The 15,918-nt window shown below is 39.1% G+C and overlaps 4 protein-coding genes across 4 annotated transcripts; 2 read left to right on the top strand and 2 right to left on the bottom strand.

The window, feature by feature from the left end:
• Nucleotides 1-681, top strand: LOC121756845 (photosystem I reaction center subunit V, chloroplastic-like). Its single transcript, XM_042152251.1, has one exon. It carries the CDS (start codon nucleotides 87-89, stop codon nucleotides 537-539), a length of 453 nt encoding a protein of 150 aa, XP_042008185.1. The 5' UTR covers nucleotides 1-86; the 3' UTR covers nucleotides 540-681.
• Nucleotides 682-2,332: 1,651 nt separating this feature from the next.
• Nucleotides 2,333-8,585, top strand: LOC121758970 (high mobility group B protein 10-like). The gene is made up of 6 exons (XM_042154440.1): nucleotides 2,333-2,591; nucleotides 4,479-4,557; nucleotides 6,403-6,565; nucleotides 6,658-6,711; nucleotides 6,800-7,161; nucleotides 8,071-8,585. The coding sequence occupies exons 1-6, from the start codon at nucleotides 2,443-2,445 to the stop codon at nucleotides 8,155-8,157; spliced, it is 894 nt and encodes a 297-aa protein (XP_042010374.1). The 5' UTR covers nucleotides 2,333-2,442; the 3' UTR covers nucleotides 8,158-8,585.
• A 955-nt stretch (nucleotides 8,586-9,540) lies between these two features.
• Nucleotides 9,541-11,908, bottom strand: LOC121758969 (WPP domain-interacting protein 2-like). The gene is made up of 2 exons (XM_042154439.1): nucleotides 10,491-11,908; nucleotides 9,541-10,343 (listed from the first exon to the last, which is right to left on the bottom strand). The coding sequence occupies exons 1-2, from the start codon at nucleotides 11,491-11,493 to the stop codon at nucleotides 9,799-9,801; spliced, it is 1,548 nt and encodes a 515-aa protein (XP_042010373.1). The 5' UTR covers nucleotides 11,494-11,908; the 3' UTR covers nucleotides 9,541-9,798.
• Nucleotides 11,909-14,914: 3,006 nt separating this feature from the next.
• On the bottom strand, nucleotides 14,915-15,918 carry LOC121757301 (PRA1 family protein G2-like). Its single transcript, XM_042152839.1, has one exon. It carries the CDS (start codon nucleotides 15,681-15,683, stop codon nucleotides 15,090-15,092), a length of 594 nt encoding a protein of 197 aa, XP_042008773.1. The 5' UTR covers nucleotides 15,684-15,918; the 3' UTR covers nucleotides 14,915-15,089.

The raw sequence follows: 15,918 nt of genomic DNA, 5'->3' as shown, positions 1-15,918 counted from the left end.
CCCCAATTATAAACCTCATCTTTGATTAATCCAATCCCACCACCACTTCCAATCCAATCCAAATCTCCACCGCAACCACAATCGCCATGGCCTCCGCCTTGTTCTCCGCCCCAACCTTCCAAGGCCTCCGCCCACTGAACAAGGCCACCGACTCCTCCTCCCTCCTCCTCTCCAAGCCCGCCTCCGCCACCTTCCGCCGCAGCACCAAGCGCAGTGGCGCCGGATTGGCCGTGAAGGCGGAGCTGAATCCGTCGCTGGTGATAAGCCTGAGCACGGGACTGTCGCTGTTCCTAGGCAGGTTCGTGTTCTTCAACTTCCAGAGGGAGAACGTGGCGAAGCAGGTGCCGGAGCAGAACGGGATCTCGCACTTCGAGGCCGGAGACGTCCGCGCCAAGGAGTACGTCAGCCTCCTCAAATCGAACGATCCTGTTGGATTCAACATCGTCGACGTGCTGGCGTGGGGATCCATCGGCCACATCGTCGCCTACTACGTTCTCGCCACCTCTAGCAATGGCTACGACCCCAGCTTCTTCGGTTGAAATTTGAATTTGAATTTCAAACCCTAGCTATATCTACTGTATTCTAGCAGCTGTTGTGTGTATACATTCTCATTTACTTTTGCTCAATCTGTCGTCGTCTTCTTCCCATTCATCTACTGAAACGCTCTTTTTGATTGCTTAATCTATCTGTGAAACAAATCTAAATCAATTTAAACAAACACACGTGGCTTTCCTATCGCCACCTTCTTCCTCGTTTCCAAACAACTTGATGGTTCCATATTGAAGACTTCAACATTCACTCGAGATGAAAGTGAAAATGAGTTATGTTTGCATTCATAAACGTATAATCAAAATTATAAAAATTTTATTTTAATTAATAGCACCTACTCCTCCATCCCAAAAAAGGCAAAAACCACTCTTCAACCCCAGAAAGGTGCGAGCCCGCAACGCAGCAAAACACTGCACCGCATTGCTATTTTGAGCGATGCGAAGCCATTCTTCACATGTTGATGTCCTAAAATAAAACTATAGACAATTTATATCGACGTTGATGTCCAAGACAATTTAAATTACTATGACATTTGGAACCCATAATATATGGTTTATTTGTAAAATATAATCATAAATTAGGCCGTTGACGAATGCATTCCTAGTTAAGTTTTACATTTATTTTATAGATGCAAATCGGAGCATAATTTTATTCTAGTACTACAACTTTGGGTAGGGTGCTAGTTCTTTATCAACTTGACACCCGTGAATTATATTTTAAGCAATCTTGCAGATAAACACACCTTTTATTGAGAAAATTATTGTATAACATGTTTATTCTATTATTCTCTCTTTTCTTTATCATGCACAAAAAGGGTGAAATGGCTTTGAAAACACTCAAATCAAATGTGGAGTATCATACATCAGACTCCCCATTTTTCTAAGAAAATTCATTAGTTTTCGTCTTTAGCCATATTGACTGTTCCTCTAAAATAAAGGGGCTTCTCAGAAGCGTTAGATTCACGGTATTCCTTCTACTTTTCTTTCTTCACCACCCATTATAATTTTTCTATTCACAGATGAATATATATTTATTCCATTTTTAATCTTGAAATCGATTTGGAAGACTAAAACTTATGTGTTGCAATTCTACACGTAAGAATACATAGCTAAAAAAAGTTAACCGACTTAATTAGTCTAAAAATAAAACTACTTTTCTTAACCACAAATTTCAGGGAATAAGATGTTTACGGATTAAACATATTTCATAATAGTAGTATTTATGTACAAATGAGATAGTGTGAAAAAAAAAGTAGGAAATGACTATAGAGTACTCCTATTAAAATTTTAAAAAAAAATTAAAATGAAATTTACTCTTGGTCGTCGAACGATCGAGCTTTCAGCCATATGGGGTTGGAACAGTTGCATTGTGAGTGCTCTTACACTATATAAATCAAGAATAATAAAAAAAAGTGAATGAAATTTATTGAAGGGGTATTTAATAAATAGTACTCCCTCTGTTCCATAGTAGTGGAGGCATTTCTTTCCGGCACGGAAATTTAGAAAAAATGTGTTAAGTGAGTTAAGTAAAGGAAGAATAAAGTAGGAAATGAAAAAGGTAGAGAGATGAAGAGAGAATAAAATAAGAGAGAGTAAAGTAAGTGAGAAGAAATGTGTTGACTTTTACTAAAAAGGGAAATGGCTCCACTATTATGGAACGTACCAAAATAGCAAAATGACTCTACGAATGGAACGGAGGGAGTAGTAATTAAAAAAAATTGGCTATGTGAAGAGCGGCGGGGTTAGAAATGGAAGGGTGGTTTTACTTTTAGGCGTAGAGTGAAAAACCCTATTTTAATTCAATAATTATGATCAATCTGTAAGCGTTAACATTAGAAATGATTAAAATGCTATTTATCTGAGCCGTAATTGTTTGCTCTCCAAAATTAATAAAATGTCAAACGGCCCATCTTCGGAAGCGCCTATGACAATATACAGTTCATATCCCAAACCCGAAGCTCAATATCAACAGATTATTCAAAATCCTGATTTTTTCCTGGACAAGCTTCGCGCCTTTCACGATTTCTACGGCACAAACTTCCGGTATCTCTCCTGCTCCGCCTCGTTCACTTTGTTTACTGCTTTTTTTCTGCTGCGATGGTGTTTTAGTTACTTTTTTTTTGAATAATTTGTTTCGAGCTGCATAATTTGCTTGTGCATGTTGTTTTGGCGGTGTTGGAGTGTTGGTAGACCTGATTTGAGCTGATTTGTGCTTTTGATTTAATATATTCCAACTTTTTTTGGGGGTAAGGATTTAGTAGGGGTTTTTGATTTCTGGTTTTGTTATTTGAAAAGAGTGCTCGCGATGTCCTTTCTCGTAGGAAAAATAATTTGTGGAAGAGTATCTTTTAGTAATATTGGAAAAACCTATGTACTGCACTATTGTATTGATAGTTATAGTGACTGCTGATATGTTTCTCATCCAATTTACTTTGAGGAACACATTTTGTTTATTTTTGCAAATACTATGGTAGTTCAACAGATGGTGCTGCAATTTTGGCTTTCAACTATAGATGGCTTTCAACAAATGTGTACCAATAAGATGTCTGACTTTTATAAAATTTGTGCTGCGTCTTCGACGGGGTTCTATTCTATTTGTACACATCTAGGGCATGTACATAGTGTCTTATATGTGTAGAAATAAAGAAAGCGGTTCTTACTTTTTGTCCTGTGTATTTGTTGATTTGTTTCACTCGAATGCTGGTGCTGGTGTTTGGCTTTTATTTGCGTTTGAGCATAGTGTATAGAAAATGAAACCTGCATGTGCGTATAAATGATTAGCTTTTGGAGTGTTAGTATCATGTCATACATGACTTTTATATAGATAATGAGGTTTTAGAGTAAAAATGTCTCGTTTGGGAGGTATTTCCGTGAAAATGAATTTTGAATTTTAAACTTGCAAGAGAGGTCAGTGGTTATATCATACTATATGATATGCCCTATTGTGATTCAGGGAAATGTTGTACCTATTGTACTATGATTTGCCTCTTTAATGAAATCATGAATTCTGTTTTGGCTATTCATAATTATGGTCCTTTACAGAAAAACATCTTAGGGAGTAGGGACTCACAATCTAGATATTCCGTTTATGTATATCTTCATTGCACTCTTTGGCTACTACTTTAACATATAACTATAGCATGGAAGAAGAAAATAATTTTTTGATCCATGAACAAATTCATGATGTTGGGAGTATGAACTTGCTTATGACATAGGATTAGATCAATTGGCAATTGTTCGAACTTTTAGTTCAAGTGAAATTAGTTGTTTCAGTCCCATTCCATGTGAATCAAGTTTCATATCTGAGACTTGTTATGTATTTTGTGTAATGATAGTAGCTATAATTACTGCTTTTAGAGTTGCATAATCTTTTTGTTTCTCACCTGCATATTCCTATTGCATGCATCTGAAACCTGACTTCGGCACAATAGAAAATATAGTGATTTGCGTTGATGCAAATCAATGTTATCAAATAGCAGCTATGGCGGTTCCATGGCGCTATGGCATGGCGTTCGGTGATGGAAACGCCATAGTACTATGGCGCTGCCATAGCACCGCTATATCTGTCATTTGACAACATTGCGTGTGTACTGCATTTAGGAATGGGGCATTATGCAAGAAACATGGAGATTAGAGTTGTATTTTATGCTTTTTAATTGTTTTAATAGTTTTAGATGTTATATTTTTATTATTTTCTAAATTTTGAATTATATATAAATATATAAGTATTATTTTATTTATTTAATTATTGACCGCCATATCCGCCATACTAATACGCCATATCCCTGCGGCGGTTTTTAGGCAAACCGCCATAAGCCGCCATACTAGATTGATAACATTGATGCAAATTAGGTGATCATTGCAACCACATGCAAAATTGTTGAGAAATCACTCACTAACTCGTATTAACTTATGTCCTTCGCTGTTTAGGGTCCCTATTGTGGGAGGGAGTTCTTTAGATCTGCATCAACTTTTTATAGAGGTGACCACTCGAGGTGGTATTGAAAAAGTATGCTTTCTTAACTCTTCGGATCATTCCTATCTGTATCTTTTTTATTGTACATTTTAGATTGTAATAAATGACTGCTCATGGTGCGTTTTCCTTTCATAATTAAGTTTTTTTTTTCTGTTTGTTGAAAAAAATGTTACTGTAATGTTTCATAGATACCCACTGTTTAAAAGTAACATTTTAAATCATGAAAATCATGATATGAGGAGTTATCTTTTTTGAGTTTTTGTTATAAGAGTTTGAATAGCACTTGACATTAAACTTTCTCTAACTTTTTCTGATTAATTACTCGGGAAAATTCATTTACAGGTTGGGAATTGGGATCACTTTTTACATATTAACCTTTAGGGGAGTGATCTATTGCTAACTCATCATTTAATTGCTAACTACAACTAATTTAAGACCATAGGATTTTAGAAATCTTGTGGTCTAATATTTTCCACGTGTAATTTTCATTTTTATAATTAAATCGAAAAAGAAAAAAAAACTACCAAATTAGGGTTTTGGATGAAAATGTCAATATAGTGTTTCGAAAATATCAACACAATGCTTTGAACACAATGCTTTGAGAATGTTAACACATTGCTTATATTGACATTCTACATGTATTATATTGACATATTTTATATACTATGTTGACATTTGTTGCTGTACGAAAAAATTGGAAATTTTTGAATTTTTTTTCAATTTTTGACATCGAAACATATGCAAGTGAGATCTCGCTAGAATTCTTATGAAATTATCTTTAATTTGATATATGTTGTGCGAAAACATAATTTAAATCGAAAAAGTTATATGCGTTTTAAAGTTATGAGATATTTTTCAGAAATTAGTTATAACTAATTTGTTGTAAATTGACCTTAATACCCTTATTGACATTTTTTGTTGATCGTATTGACATTCCGGGGCTGATGATCTATGCCCTTGATTTGAATATCTAATGGCTATTATTTAATTGTAGTTAGCAATTAAGTATTGAGTTAACAATATAACACTCCCCTTAAACTTTATACATCATTATTCTATGACTCAATCTGTAGACTTGCCTTTCTTGCTTAGTGAAAGGATAAGGGGACTTGTGATGTTAGCATGTGGATTTAAATTTTACATCAGATTTTCTGTAGAGGAAATGACTGGTACTTTCCGGATGAACAATGAAAATTTTGTGAACCATAAGTGGTTAGATGATTCTTCGGCAACACTATATTATGAGCAGCAGTGCCAGCAGGTAGTGGGTATTTAATGGATGCTCTAAAATAACTTGGCAAAGTTGGCGAGATCATACTGATTGGCTGAAGCTGATTACTAGTTCTACACTTATACTATTTCCATAACTTAAAAGTTTATTTTGATGTGCTTTTCTAACTATTATATATACATGTGGCAGGTGAATATCTAATGGCTATTATTTAATTGTAGTTAGCAATTAAGTATTGAGTTAGCAATATAACACTCCCCTTAAACTTTATATATCATTATTCTATGACTCAATCTGTAGACTTGCCTTTCTTGCTTAGTGAAAGGATAAGGGGACTTGTGACGTTAGCATGTGGATTTAAATTTTACATCAGATTTTCTGTAGAGGAAATGACTGGTACTTTCCGGATGAACAATGAAAATTTTGTGAACCATAAGTGGTTAGATGATTCTTCGGCAACACTATATTATGAGCAGCAGTGCCAGCAGGTAGTGGGTATTTAATGGATGCTCTAAAATAACTTGGCAAAGTTGGCGAGATCATACTGATTGGCTGAAGCTGATTACTAGTTCTACACTTACACTATTTCCATAACTTAAAAGTTTATTTTGATGTGCTTTTCTAACTATTATATATACATGTGGCAGGTGATAAAAGAACGCAGATGGAAGGAAATCATTGCTGCTTTCAACTTCCCAACTTCTATTACCAGTGCATCATTTGTTTTGCGAAAGTACTATCTCTCGCTGCTTTATCATTTTGAGCAGGTTTGTTATTTTCAGAAAGAAGAACCAACCGTTATAGCAGCAGGTACCTTCACAACTTGATTATAGTATTCTTCTTCTTTGCCTTCGAGTTTTTCCTGGCGTATAGCTTTTAATCTGCCCAAAACTGTTAAATAGGTCAAACATTGTCATATGGGGATGATGATTGTGCTGCATCTGAGAAGCTCTCAGGTGGGGATTCAATACAGCTATATATATAGCGTTTTGACTTGCTTATTCTTGAAAATATTAACATGGGACCGCATTATGTGATAAGCAGCAAATTCTAACTTGGGTGATGGAAGCTTAATCTCTGGAACAATAGATGGAAAATTTGACGATGGATATTTAGTTACAATGAAGGTGGGATCTGAAGTTCTGAAAGGCGTCCTTTATCACTCATGTCCAGAACAGGATGCATACCAAAGTCGTAGCACTTCTGACGAGCCTGTTCACCTTTGCCGGCGAAAGAATCATACAGCTGTTAAAGACCCAGCTCATCCCAAGCGAAATAGAAGCGGTTACACCTTCTTTTTTGCAGAGCAATACCAGATACTGAGGCCTGCATACCATGGACAAGAAAGAGCTATCAGCAAAAAAATTGGGCATCTATGGAGCAATTTGGCGGAGGCTGAAAAACAGGTAAAATAAAAGTACTCCTGACAGTTGGGAAACTTATTTGCTGTATCTTCTGATTTCTGCTTAAAATAGATTATAGCTGCTAATATAGTTGTAAATAGCCAATTCTTGTTTGAGTTATTTTCCTTTGCAAAGCATGTTTTTGTGTGGCCCTTGGCCCCTTGTTGTGGAAACTGGAAACTGGAAACTGGAAACCTCAAAGATGATAAGGCTTAGGCTTTAATATAGCTACTAGATCTCTGTATATCCAGGGACTAGCGTAATGACTTGCCCAAGTCTTGTCGGTTTAATTCCTCCTTGTCTGTAGTAAGTAACAATATTAATAGATAAAAGGGTAGTGAAACAAGGCAGGATCCATAGATATTCACTCTTGCTGTCTTGTTCTCACAACCTATTGTCAATTGTAACCCCACCCCTACCCCCAAACAAAAACTATTGCACTACTATTGTCTCTCCCATCAGGCCTTAATAAAACTGCTTTTGAATTGTGCTATTCACTTGACCTGGAACTTCACCGTTGTGTTTTCTGTAGGATGTAAAATGCTTCTTTGATCATTGATAGGAGCTCTCAGTTCCAACTCATACACACATGCATAGAAAATTGAAATATAGTACTCCCTCCGTCCCATAATAGATGTCACACTTTCCTTTTTAGTTTGTCCCACAAAAGATGTCACATTTCCATTTTTGGAAAAAGTTCTCTCTCACATTAATATAAATATGCTATTTTCTCTCTCCATCTAACACACAAAATAATATCTCCTAAAATCTTGGGCCATTCTTCAACTATGCCATCTATTATGGGACAAGGGAGTACTAATCCTGGGACTTGTACTCTTGAATCTGAAATGCTGAGATAAAAAGACACAATTGTATCTTGCAAATACTTGCTTAACTCTACGGTGATATCAGGTATACCAGGAGAAGGGTTTACGAGACAAGGAAAGATACAAAGCTGAAATGTTGGAGTACAAGTCATCCCAACAAATGCAAGGCTAACAGGCTTTACTGTTGGTTACTTGTGATGTCTGCTTTCGAGGGAATCAATTCTCCAGGTCTTCATTTTCCTCTCTCCCTCCCTCTCTCTCTCTCTCCCCTTTTTTATATTGTTGGTAGAGAAACGACTTAGAAGTTGCTGCGATCTTTCTAATTGACAACGAAGAAGAATTCATATGAACAGAATGAGAACTTTTTTCCTTGAGGAATATGGAATATGTCAATTGACTTTTATAACTTTGGCCCACCAATCGGGCAGTGCCTACTCAGCTAGAATTTCATCCCCTCGCCCCAACCCGCGGTCCGGGAGCCTTTGCTTGTTGAGTATTAGCCGTCTGAGGTGTGCTTCAACCAAATTCTAGGTCACTCAACCACTTGTCCATGTTTCGAACTTTCTCCCAAGTTTAACATACTTGAAAGACCTTTTGTTATATGTGTGATAGATTCGCATCGTGGCTTTTAGAATATTCGTCTTGCTTGCATCGATTGACCGCTATTTCTATCCGTTGTTGTAGATAGCACAAAAGTTTTACATTTCTAGGCTCTCTTGGTAGAAATGTGATCAAATATATAGTACGCAGTAGGATGCCGACTAACCACGTTCTACGATTCAACAACTCTCTCTCCGATAGGCTTGGTTTTTTGGCTCTTTTTTTAATAATCGAATCTTTGCTTGACATACACTTCACAAATCCACGTATGTTGCATATGGACAACTAACTCATCGGAAAGTTGGATGCCGTCAATACTTAGGTAGGGATGTCGGGGATATACACCTTGGTGCACTGATGACTGACCAGAACCTTAAATAATAGAGAAATTAGATCATAGCCTTTACGAACGAACCAATCATGCCATTGATTTTGATTGGTGTCGCCAGACAGTAAAATTTGTTGTGAACAAAAAGAAAAAATTGATAAATTGAGTGAATGTTAGTAAATACTCACGTGGTAACTTGTACGTGGAAAATACTTAAATCTATAAATAAATATACATAATATAGCCATTGATTTTGATTGGTGTCGCTGGACAGTGAAATTTGTTGTGAATAAAAAAGAAAAAATTTAAAAATTGAGAGGAATGTTGGGAAAACTCGTGTGTAAACTTTTATGTGGAAAATACTTGTGATAAATGAAAAACAATTATAAGTTGATCGTTAAGATAAATGAAAAATCATTATTAATGCAATACGTCGAGGGTTTAAGTCATAATTAAAATAAATGAGAAATTATTATTGATCCCCAACTAGTCTTTATTTGTAATAGCCGCCTGACAAGTTGATCAACCTGCGGGTAGCGTAATTAAAGACAAGTTGATCACAAAACCTGTTTCTTTCTGATTTTACAATTTTTTACTATAACTATTTGACATACATCACAAAACAAATTTATTCTCATCAACAATCAACATCTTCATATCCTGAATTTGTATAAAGGTATAATCTTTATTACATAAGAAGTGAAGAAGCAAGAAGAAAGAAAGGGCTGCAAAATCAGAGGCAATACACATTGAAATTCTTTATAAGAAGAGAGCTTACTCAAGGGATTGATCTACACATCTACTTCTGGAAGAAAAAGATGTAACCATCACCCGAAAAAAAAGGAGGGAAGTCAAGAGCTCCTAGTACTAGAACTAGAACAAGAACTAGGTGGGAACAACCTCCACATAATCTCCCGAAAATTGGAGTATAAATACGCCCAAGATGACGAACAACAAAACTAGTTGCATCACGAAACAAGAACCGTGCTTAAACGCCCCCTTCTGCAGCTTCAATATTTCATCCGCACTTGCAATTTCTTCGCAGAAGTTCTCCAACTTGTCAGCCTGTTTCTTAAGCGACGCAGCCTTGTGTTCAGCATCTCCGAGTTGGTGGAGTACCTGCGTCTGCACTGAACTCAGAGCCTTTTGTTCTTCTAATGCAGTAATTTGATCAACAGCAGCAACCCTCATCTTTTGTACCGTTCTTGATAATACCAAATACTCTAGTTCAGCTTCAACCTTCTGCTTGAAGAGGTCTTCCAGCTCGGTTACAACATCACTAGTTCCTCTTTGTGATTGCAAAAAGCTTTGTGAGCCCTCACCGCTTGTTTCTTGAAGTTTTTGCTCTACATCTATGAACTCATAGCATAAATCTGAAACAGGACCATCTACTGATACATCATTTCCAATTTCCTTAAACTTAAGCACCTCTGCATCATAATACACCATGACAACTGATCAGAAAAGAACAACAATACTAATCGCACAAAGCTGACATTTTTTCAACGCATATGATTTGAAAAACTTGCAAAAATGAATTACTATCATTTATCAGGGTGATTGAAAAGAATGCAAACCTGCTTCTAGTGCTTCTTGTGCAGACTGGAGTGCGCGCATAGATTCAGATAGCGGATCCTTATCTCTTATGGGACCATGATTCTCATTTTCTTCTTCAGGTGAAAAGTCCTCAAACCCTCCCCTCCCACTATCATTCCCATATCCACTTTGATTTCCATCCTTTCCTTGCTTCCCAATGCCCTGAACTTCGTCGCCATTTTGTCCATCATACTCATTTATTCCTTCACTCAGTCTCCCATTATTCAAAGAGAAGGCTCCCTGCATAAACACAAAATTGAAGCTCCGCGAGTCAGATTCCACGCTGGAATGAGAGTTTTCTTTCTCGATTTTGACCCGTTCCCCTCTAGCCTTCTTGCTGGCCTCAATCCGACCTTTTCCATGCTGGCCATACTGCACAGCATGCGTCAAATTCTTCCCATTGTAACTACTTATCTTGCTCTTATCGCGTGGAAATCCCCCAATCACCGGTATCTCATACCTCATCCTTGGAGCACTAGCTGCAGTAGAGGACTTGCTACTCCGATCCTCACTATTCTCAGAATCAGTTCCAGCTGCAAACAATGGACTCAGTCCCAAACTCGACTCATCAAGCAGAGCAGAACCATCGAAATTCCTAACCACAGCATTCGTGGAAGAAACAGAGCCCTCGCTCTTCTGCGCCCGTTTGCTAGGGTTAGAAGACACCTCACGCGGAGAGTCCTGCGCCACCACAGCAACAGCATCAGTGCCACTATCCCCATCTCTGTTAACATCTCTCTTGATCCTCCTCCATTTCTTCAATCCAAACCCTTTCCTCGTAGGAGTTGGAGTCGACACATCAGGCTTCAGCTCCACATCAGCTCCCTTCAGATTCAACTCGTCCCTATCGCTATTTTCCACTCCATGAGAACCATTAGCTTGAACCTTAGATTCACTCGCACTCCCCAGTTTATCCAAAATCAAATCACTCGCAATTCCCTCATTATCTTCTATTAATTCACGAACCAAACAATCGTTCTCCATATATAAGAAAATCGACTAATCGCAGCTGGAAAACATCATTACTCAAGTACGACACTCCAAAGTGATGATCCAGATCAAGATCGAGAACAACCAACCATCATTCCAGCTCACGGGATTATCCAAGACCTCAAATCAATGATTCATTCCCCAAACGGAATATTGATTGCAATAATTGATTCAAGCAGAAGTGAATTCCGAAGCTAGAAACAAACAATTCATGGGGCGAAAACGAAATTGGAGGAAGTGAAGTGTGATTAACAGCGTACCTTGGGTTTGGTCTCCGCAAATTAAAAAAAAAGGTTGAAAATTATTTGGGGGAGAAATGGAAACCCTAGATGGGGAGATCGATGGATTTAGATCAGGAAATTTTAATCCTCATATTCTTATTCTTAATAATAAAAAAAAATCAAGAAAAGAAGAACAGTTGGAAAATGAATTCGGTGGAATCAACGTGGGATTGGGCCCACTCCACTCATGACCTGACTATTTTCTATTTTAATAATATTAATACATCTGCCAAGATCAATATTTCCCATTGTTACTATTTTATTTTATTTTATTTTATTTTATTTTATTTTATTTGGATCGAATGTACTACTATAATTAATTATTCTGAGGATTGCATCTTAATTCTATTTTACATCAATATTTAATTGTGTGGCTTGATTTTTGAAATACTAATAAATTAAATGAGGAGTGTTAAATTTCATATCGGTTGTAAGGGCATCATTAACTCCGGCCCGGTTTCACGCCTCAAGTCTCCTCCAGGTCATTATTCCTCTACAGTTGCGGCCTAGGCCCCAACTGCTCTAACCCTGCAGGCTACAACCCGGGCCGCAACTAATAATTGACACTATTCACAACTTCAACATATTTGACTCGTAAATGCAATACGTTGAACAATAAAAATCGGGAAATTGCATTGTTCAGTAGAAATTAACATTACAAATCCTAGAGAAAGCAAATTAAAAATACAAGTCATAGAAACCCGGGCCACAACTACTACTTCTTCATTTGGGCGCGAAGGTAGGCGATCATCTCACGGTGCAACTCGAGATCGAACTCCGACATCGTCAAGGTATCCCTTGATGTCAACTCCGTCAGCTGGCTCATCCGCCATGTAATACTCATCTCCGACAAAGAGTCGGACATCTTATCCAGAGACGGATTGATCGGCGGTGGCACCATAGCGGAGTTGCTCGCAGTTGTCTTCCCCTTTGCTTTCCTCTTTGCTGCCTTTGTTCCCATCGGACGGCTCTGAATGCTAGGAGAGGAGCCGAAGACGTCGTCGTCCGTAACGTTGAGGTCGATCGCCGGACCTCCTTCGCTCGAAGAGTAGTTTCCGGAGGCGGAAACTTTGGTTCCCTTCGCCGCCCCAGTTGCCGTCGGCTCGGCACCGCTGGTGTACTTCGGGCTCTTCTCGACGAGCTTCCAAACGTCGAAGTACTTGAAGGCCTTCTTCCCGTCAACGAAGAACGCCTCCTTCGCCTTCTCGACGAGGTCCGCCTCGCTGTGCCCGCTCGGCCACATTCGCACTACGTTGGCCCACTTTCCATTCCACTTGCTCATATCCGCCTGGACCCGAACCCAATGCTTACGCAGCTTCACGTAGCTACGCTCGATCGACCCTTTAGGACGCCCAGCGTTATACTTCTTAGCAATCCGCTCCCAGAAAACCTTGCCGGACTGCTGGTTGCCGATGATAGGATCCTCGGCGACGTCGACGTAGTTCCTCGCAAGCCACATTGTCTCTTGTGGACTGTACTTCTTCGGGCCATCCTCCTCGCCGACCTTGCCCTTGCCCCGCCCTTGAGCGGGCTCCATCTCACTAATCTCGAACTCTTCGGTGTTGACCGGCGATGTTACGTTGACGTTGCTACCGACTCCCGGACTAGGCGTCGACTGCGATGGTGGCGATGCCGGTATGTACCAATTGTTCGAGTTGACGAACTCGTCTATCTGACGTTCATCGCTGTTGAACCAATCCATTGACGCCGAAACAAAGGGTATAATAGATGATTGAAATGGATAATGCACGTCAAAATGATGCACAATAGTCTCGTATTTATAGAAACAAAATCGAAAAAAAAAACTAATTTTTGGGGACTTGCGGCCCGGCTTGAAGAGCATGTAACGCTGGGCCGAGACTCACAGGATGCGGCCCGTGCCCGATTAACGCCGGCCAGGCCGGGCCGCGGGACCGTCACCGAGCCGCAAATGCGGCCCCGGGACCGGCCTGGGCTGTGACTCTCCTCCATCCAACGCGTGGGACGGGCCGGGACTCGCGTTTTACGGCCCGGCCTCCCCCGTTAACGATGCTCTAAGATGATTGGTGTTTTAAATTTTGGTAAATTGGCAATTAATTAAAGGTGGGGTTTGTATGAAATTAAGTGGAATACCGTTGGCGTTGGTTTTGAACTTCAATTCAATTGTTGAATGCAATTTTGTGTTGAGTGGGGGCCCACCCTAAAGAGTTTAATATTGCTAATTAGTAATTATAGTTTAATTAAATTATAACTATTGATTAATATTCTGATTATTTGTGCATAGAATTCTGAAAGAAGATGGTCATTAAAAATTACGATTAATCTTCTAATATATTTTGCATCCACATTAATAAAAATCTCAAACTTTAAAAGTAAAATGTACTTTACTTACTCCACTAAACAAAATCAAATTGTTTAACGCAGAACATGTCCCTTCCGATGGAAATTGATTAGCTTTTTAAGCAAGGGGACTATTTACTTATTTAATTGCGGTAATCTCCAAGAAAGTGTGATTAAATCTTTACGAAACTGCTTTTTCCGTAGCAAGAAGACAATAATGTGTGCAGAAAACGAAACTCATGCGATTAGAAACAGCGTAGAAGGTCATCCTTACATTGTCTAGCAAAAATTGAAGGAAGAAAAATGAGTGTAAACTTCAACCATTTGGATTAAGGGGTTGTTATACATTAGGAAACACCGAAGAAAGTCATCGTTAATATTGGCCGGCAGAAATTGACGCAAGAAAAACGGAAGTGAATTTCAACTATTTGGTTTATGGGAAACATTAGGAAACAACGAAGAAGGTCATTGGCAACATTGGACGACAAGAATTGACAGAAGAAAACGGAAGTGAATTTTAACCGTTTAGGTTAAGAGAGTTGTTGTACATTAAGATTGACGAAAACTCCAAAAATTGAATTTAATGAAACTTATCCATCTTCATAGACCAACCATAGGTCCGTCAAGTCTACCCCTGTAACTCTACCTGAATCCCATTGTTGCGATTATTAATTGGATTATTAAGAATATATGATTAGCATGGTGTTATCAAGATGTATTTTACATTTCCCAAAGAGACAATCAACTGGAATCCAGATTTAGGGTTTTGAGAATTGATCAAAACCTGAATTGGACAAAAAATCGATCAAATCAAATAATACAGCAGACAATGCCCCCAAATAATGCTTTGTAATCAATAATTTACCAGAATACAAAAACACAAAATTAACCTCACCAATTTCGTTCAAAGAATCACACCAGACAAACACAAAAAATCAATTTAAAAGGAAAAAATAAAAATGAAAAAACCGAAGAAGATTCAATTGTTATTCACACAGGTGGAGTAAACGAAGCTCCACCACTCCGATTAGTAGAGTGAGACGCGATCAAGCCGGTGGAAACGGCGTCGTTCTCGTCGAGGAAAAGCCCTTCCGGATTCCTCAACACGCCATGGACGACGGCGATCAGCAGCCCCACGATAATTCCAATCGACAGATTATGCAGCGGTCCGGTGATATACAGAGCCAAAATCGACAGCATCGCAAGGCCAGCAATCACAGCCCAATCGCTGACGTGGTGACCCCAAACCAGCAGCGGATCCTCCCTGAAAAAGTGGAGGATCAGCCACAGGAACAGCACGAAGCCGAGCAGAATCAGCGCGATCGGCGTGGTGATCAGCGATACGGCGGCGCAGGCGGTCACGATGATGGCGTAGTTGAGGGAGAAGTAGGCGGCGTTGCGGCGGAACCGGATTGAGGCGGCGGAGAGGGAGGGGGGGAGGTCTAGGGCGGAGACGGTGGCGAGGAACTCCGACCAGGGGCGGCAGCGGGAGAGGGAGGCGGAGAGGTTCTGCGTAGATCGGAAAATGACGTCGATGCCGGAGATCGGGATTGTGGTGTAGGTCGCCGCGGCGACGGAGGTCATTTTGGGAAATCGGAAAGTAGAATGATTGGTCAAACTCCGGCAGATGATGGTTCAGTTTTGTTGGGTTTAGATTTGGAGAGAGGATCGTATGCGGCGAGGTGTACAGAGTAGGCAGCCCACGTTCATGGGCCCCAATTTACAGCCCTTTTTTCATATTCATTCTCTGAAATAAAGGAGTGGATTATAATGATATTGAAATAACTCAAATAAGTATAATTCTTTATTCGACAATTTT

This window comes from Salvia splendens, chromosome 12 (genome assembly GCF_004379255.2).
Source record: "Salvia splendens isolate huo1 chromosome 12, SspV2, whole genome shotgun sequence".
Lineage (NCBI taxonomy): Eukaryota > Viridiplantae > Streptophyta > Magnoliopsida > Lamiales > Lamiaceae > Salvia > Salvia splendens.
The sequence above is the reverse complement of the archived record's forward strand: the minus strand, read 5'-3'. Positions and strand labels throughout refer to the sequence as shown.

Excerpts from the sequence above, each read along its gene's own strand:
- LOC121758970 (XM_042154440.1), top strand. The coding sequence starts at position 2,443 with ATGTCAAACGGCCCATCTTCGGAAGCGCCTATGACAATATACAGTTCA. Across the intron at positions 4,558-6,402 it reads CTCGAGGTGGTATTGAAAAA|GTGATAAAAGAACGCAGATG; the intron begins GTATGCTTTCTT and ends TACATGTGGCAG. Across the intron at positions 6,566-6,657 it reads ACCAACCGTTATAGCAGCAG|GTCAAACATTGTCATATGGG; the intron begins GTACCTTCACAA and ends ACTGTTAAATAG.
- LOC121756845 (XM_042152251.1), top strand. The coding sequence starts at position 87 with ATGGCCTCCGCCTTGTTCTCCGCCCCAACCTTCCAAGGCCTCCGCCCA.
- LOC121758969 (XM_042154439.1), bottom strand. The coding sequence starts at position 11,493 with ATGGAGAACGATTGTTTGGTTCGTGAATTAATAGAAGATAATGAGGGA. Across the intron at positions 10,344-10,490 it reads ACAAGAAGCACTAGAAGCAG|AGGTGCTTAAGTTTAAGGAA; the intron begins GTTTGCATTCTT and ends ATTATGATGCAG.
- LOC121757301 (XM_042152839.1), bottom strand. The coding sequence starts at position 15,683 with ATGACCTCCGTCGCCGCGGCGACCTACACCACAATCCCGATCTCCGGC.